The sequence below is a fragment of the Protomyctophum parallelum genome (assembly GCF_964188405.1).
Source record: "Protomyctophum parallelum genome assembly, chromosome: 18".
Classification (NCBI taxonomy): domain Eukaryota; kingdom Metazoa; phylum Chordata; class Actinopteri; order Myctophiformes; family Myctophidae; genus Protomyctophum; species Protomyctophum parallelum.
Window position 1 is genome coordinate 18398502 of NC_139716.1, and position 5424 is coordinate 18403925.

Below are 5424 nucleotides of genomic sequence, written 5' to 3' on the forward strand. Positions count from 1 at the left end.
GTTCCAGGTGGACCCCAGCTAAATGGTGGAGAGTTGGTATTTACCAAATGGACCCTTATTAGATCTTTAACTCTTGAGAGTGTGTTTCTCTTGATTTAACTATTATTGAACTGTTTTATTGTTAAACATCTGCATTACTTGATTGATTGATTTTTTATTTTTTATTTTTAATATTTCACAGTAGCCTATGCTGAATGGGTACATCAATAGTGCAGCTCAATACAAAAACTGCTACGAGGATAAAAAGCATCAAGACTTGTTTACATCAGGGTCCTCCATTTTCATTTTTCAATTCATCAGAACAACATCTTCCTAACACACATCTTCCTATAAGCAGAGAAACAAGCAATCAGGTCTCTTTGCCCAGGGGTTGCCACATTTCGTTTTTGTGCTGATTTATTTTTCCCTTTTTTATTTTTATTTTGATTCCTACAGGCCACAGTTACTCTTTTTTGCGTGAGACTGGGAGCAGCTAGCCAGTCAAGCTTCTAGTCAGTATATTGTAAAATCAATGTTAATTTAACTCTGAGTGAGTGTACAAATGAGGGGAGGCGGTACTAACGGGTCGTCGGGTCCATTTGGTTCCATTTGTACACTCTCAGAGTTACAGACCCATAAGGGTCCATTTGGTTCCAAGCTATCATTTAGCTGGGTACCCCCTGGAACTCCCTCAAGGATCCCTGGGGGTCCCCGGACCCCTCTTTGGGAACCACTGCGCTAAATCAATTATCTTACAAACTGGACAATCCTTAATTTTCTTCGCTCTCCAGCATAATATGAACATTGTCGACATTTAAAACTGAAGTTACTGTATGTATAGCTGGATGGCAATTCTATCAATGTAAGTCTGTTAAAAGAGAAACTGCTGACATGCTACTAGCCCTCCTGCTGGGAAGACAAGACAACTGCTGATATAGAACTCTTTCACCTGGCTGTCTGGAAGGTGATAATAATAATACAACTTTATTTGTATAGCACTTTCATGACATGAAATGCAGCTCAAAGTGCTTTACAGAGCAATGGAGAAAGGAAGAAAATAAAAGCAAGGCATAAAACATTAAAAATAATAGCAGTAATGCAATACAGTGAGGACATGAATAACAAAATAATTAAAAGATCAATTAAAAGCAAGAGTGTAGCCCAGGCCGTAGCGTAACGGTCTGGGCACCGGACTGGTGATCCAGTCGCGGTGTGCCACGGGTTCGACTCCCGGACCCGACACGGCCTTTACCGCATGTCATCCCCCCATCTCTCTCCCGTTTCCTGTCAGCCTACTTTCTATCCCTTAAAAAATCAATAAAGGCGTAAGCCGCAAAAAAATATCTTAAAAAAAAAAAAAAAAGCAAGAGTGTAGAAGTGGGTCTTGAGCTGTGCTTTAAAAATGTCTACAGAGGCCGCCTGTCGAAGGTAGCCTACAGTGGGAGTTTGTTACAGGCCGTCGTCCCGTAGAAGCAAAAAGCTGCTTCACCATATTTTTTTGTTGCCATTTTTTAGGCAAAGCGAGTAGGCCAGCAGTGGAAGACCTTAGCGGGTCGGTTTGGGACATATTTATGCAGTCATGTAGGTAGGAAGGTGCGAGACCATTGAGAGCTTTATAAACAAGTAAAATAATTTTAAAATCAATCCTAAAAACAACCGGAAGCCAATGCAGTGAAGCTAAAGCTAATATGTTCTCTCATCTTAGTTTTAGTTAAAACTCTGGCTGCCACATTTTGGACAAGTTTTAACTTGTAATCTGTCAGTTGTTTTCTTAGGCAGTCCAGAAAAAAGTGCATTGCAGTAGTCAAGCCAAGAAAAAACAAATTCGTGGATTAGCATTTTGTTACTTAGTTTCTACTACTTACTACTACTTTTATGATACATCATACCCACCTGTTACCGTGTGTCTCATGATAGTCAGTGATGGAGCCTGCCTGGTAATGGTCAGGATGGGATGGAACATTTCCCCTCTTTTAATTTTTAATTTAATTTTTATATATATTTTATTGTACAGACCAGGTCCCATAGAAAGCCATTGACATTTTAGTTCATCCTCCTGATCATTCTGTTGACCTGGTCCTCCCTGTTGCCAGCATCTCCGCCCTCCACAAAGTGTGTGGTCTTCTTGTTCATGCCACCACGGGGAGATGACAGCTTGAAAGGCCACAGGAAGTTGTTGGCGTACTTGAAGTTCTTTCCGACTGTGTAGATCTCATGGATGAGATCCTCAATGCAGATCATGCCGTATTTACAGAGGGCCTTGTCTATCAGGGCGTTGTCTGAGAGGGGAAGGCGCTGCTTCTTCACCTTGCCAAAGCCACGCTTGTAGATCAGCTCACGCACTGACTTCAGGTTGGGGTATCCCCAAGCTATGTAGGGCTCTGCAATCCTCAGCATGTTGATGGAAGCCTTGTTCAGCTTGACAAACACACCGTTGAAGATCTGGCGCAGTCGGAGCAGCTGCAGAACTTTGCGGACCTTGGGACTGACACCGTTGATACCTCTGATCCTGATGACAAAGGCCAGTTTGGGCTCAGCAGGTACATAGTAGTTCCCAACTTTGCGGGCTGTACGCGCCTTGCGGACCTCACACCTGTACATGTCTTTGTACTCCTTGTGATACTTCTCAGCCCTCTTGTAGATCAGTTCCCTGGTCACTTTGCGAGCCTTTTTTTCAGCCAGAAGCTTCTTGATGCGCACGGCCTTCATGGTGGCAAAGGCCTTTCGCCTTTTTAAAAGGCTCTCAGGGACCGCCGGAACCTTTTTTTCTGCGTCCGCCATTGTGTAAAGTATCTTCAGTGAGTAAATTCAGATCCAGAGCATGTACAGTTGTAACGGATAGAGGAGAGAGAGGTCTCCAACGATGCTCTGAACAATGTCTAAGCTAGCTCGAACTAGTGCTGGTTGTCTAGGCTAGGACCCGCTGCAGTGATGTCCGATCCCAACTTAAACCGGGATGTTTAACGGAGCTAATTGGAATGGTGGTCTTGGTAAAGCTATGCAAGGTATGTGGGTTGTAAAGCCAGACACCTTGGTTCATATGTGTTGACGTGTTCTTGATCTTGTGTCTTGAGTCTTGTCCTATGTGCTGTATCCTGTGTCCTGTGTCTTGCTTGGGTGCTGTAGATTGTAGAGGATTTGGGGTCGTTGGAGATGCCGTGTGCGTAGCGTGGCTTGGTGTCTGAGGTTTAGAAGCTGGGATCTGCCATCTATAATGTGCAAGGCTAGTGTCACGATGATGTCACCGCTGTGTATATCCATCTTTGGGGTTTCTACATTAATCTGATGTCAGCGCTGGATATCGCCGTTGTCTCCATATACAGTATGGGACTATAGGTTATCCCCATATATGGAGCTCTAAGTGAAAGCCTTCGTAACAGCCACCCCCAGATTTCCCATGGGAATCTGTACCATATCAAGAAGGCTTAAACCTTCTACATCTACCCTTTCGGGCCACCCCGTTGGAAGTGTACCTGGCCTTTCGGGCCCCCCTATTACATTGAAAATGTAGTTGGCTCTTCGGGACACCCCGTCGAAAACGTACCGCCTCCCCTCATGTATGGAGTCTAGGTCAGCACAGCCCAAACATGGAGATTTGAGAATTAGACTTGAATAAGTTGGTGAGATACAGCGGGTATCTCCATGTATGGAGATTGAATGTCCACGTGGCATAGTACTCAATTGTTTTACTTAAGTAAAAGTACTAATACTGCAATTTAGAACTACTTTGGTACAAGTAAAAATACAGAATTGAAAATGTTCTTGAGAAAAGGAACAAAAGTATCAGCATCAAAATGTACTTAAAGTACTAAAAGTAAAAGTGCTCATTGTGCAGAATGTGCCATTTCACAAGTTTAAAATGTGTACAAAATCTATTGAAAATAGCAAATCTGTTTATATACAGATGTCAGAACAAATTTATGATTTCATAAATATGGAGCATGTGCAAGGGCCAGAGCCCGGGCAGGGCCTATTGTGGCGGTTCTGGACAACTGTGGGTCCGACCAACTCAACACCGGGCACTGCACTCCCTGTGGGGGTGTGGAACGCGTGTCGAATTTTAAGTCGGTGGGGCATTACAGCCGTACACACATACAGACATTTATACAGTAGATTATACATATGATAATAATATTTATGTTTAAATCATTGGGGCCCACCATTTTTTATAAATCTGAATTAAAATAGCCGATCTCTTGTGAAGTACGTGTAAATGTCAAATAACATAATACGTGAAGTCAGTTTCAGTTTCCTGTGCATAAACTAACAATTAAAAAACCCAAAACACCAGCTTTTACAGAAAACATATTTATTAAAGTTTGAATCCTTTTATTTGTTGAATCATCAAATAATTTAAAATCAGGTTTTTCATTTTGTACAAAAGACACTGACCGGTTCAGACACTGAATAAAAGATATAACAATGAAATAAAACAAAACACCAGGTTGTCAATCATGGCCACATCACAGTCAACTACAATGATGAAAATGGAACAATAAAAATACACAAATATAAAGTTAATCTTTCTTATATAATAATAATAATGCGATACTTTTTGGAGCAATGGGAGTGTGGCTATGGCACTGGTGTTGGGGAGCACAAGAGTTGACCCTTACGGTATGTAACTCTGAGAGTGTACAAATGGAACCAAATGGACCCTTACAGGTCTGTAACTGAGTGTGGAACCAAATGGACCCTTACAGTTCTGCAACTCTTGAGAGTGTAACAAATGGAAACATGTATACACTCTGAGTTAAAGACCTCTAATTTAAAGCTACCATTTGAGCCTATGGTGAACACCAAAACAAACCATGGCTATTGGTCGACCCTATATGACATCATCGTGGAATAATAATCACATCATCGTGGAGTGTGTGATTGACACACACTCATAAAACACCAGGTATTGAATTTTAGACGATCAAATAAAAGACAGCGTTTTAATGATCAGCAGAAGAAAAAAAACACTTGAAGGAACGAACAGTTGAAATGTTGTCAAAGTGTTGTTGTGCACAACTAGCTCATAATTTTATCAATTAAACATGTATAATCTAGACCAGTGGTTCCCAAACCTTTTAGCGCGTTACGTGACCCAAAAAGAAATTAGACCTTCTCCCAGGACCCAAATGAGTGAAAATAGCAGATCTACAAGTTCATAACACGTCGCTTTGCACCTTGCGGTTGTGAGCCCGGCTATTTTCACTACTGCTTTTGTTCACATTTTTTGTTTAATTCATGAAAAGTTTTTTTTAGGGAATGTTTTTTGAAAACCCATAAATGGGTCGCTGTTTGGGAACCAGTGATCTAGACCGCGGACATAGACTTTGACCCGTAGGTGTTTTTGGGAGTCCTCCAGATGTTTTTGACCCATACGTATGAAATAAAATAAAATTTAAGTAATCTCGTTTTATTTAAACCACTAAAAGTCCTATATTTTATTCACTA

At 41.4% G+C, this 5424-nt stretch overlaps 1 protein-coding gene across 1 annotated transcript; it reads right to left on the minus strand.

The window, feature by feature from the left end:
- Positions 1-1995: 1995 nt before the first annotated feature.
- On the minus strand, positions 1996-2760 carry LOC310875908 (large ribosomal subunit protein uL30-like; the record flags this gene model as incomplete). The annotated part of the gene is made up of 1 exon (XM_083789340.1): positions 1996-2760. One exon carries the CDS (start codon positions 2758-2760, stop codon positions 2023-2025), a length of 738 nt encoding a protein of 245 aa, XP_083645466.1. The 3' UTR covers positions 1996-2022.
- Between the last annotated feature and the right edge of the window lie 2664 nt (positions 2761-5424).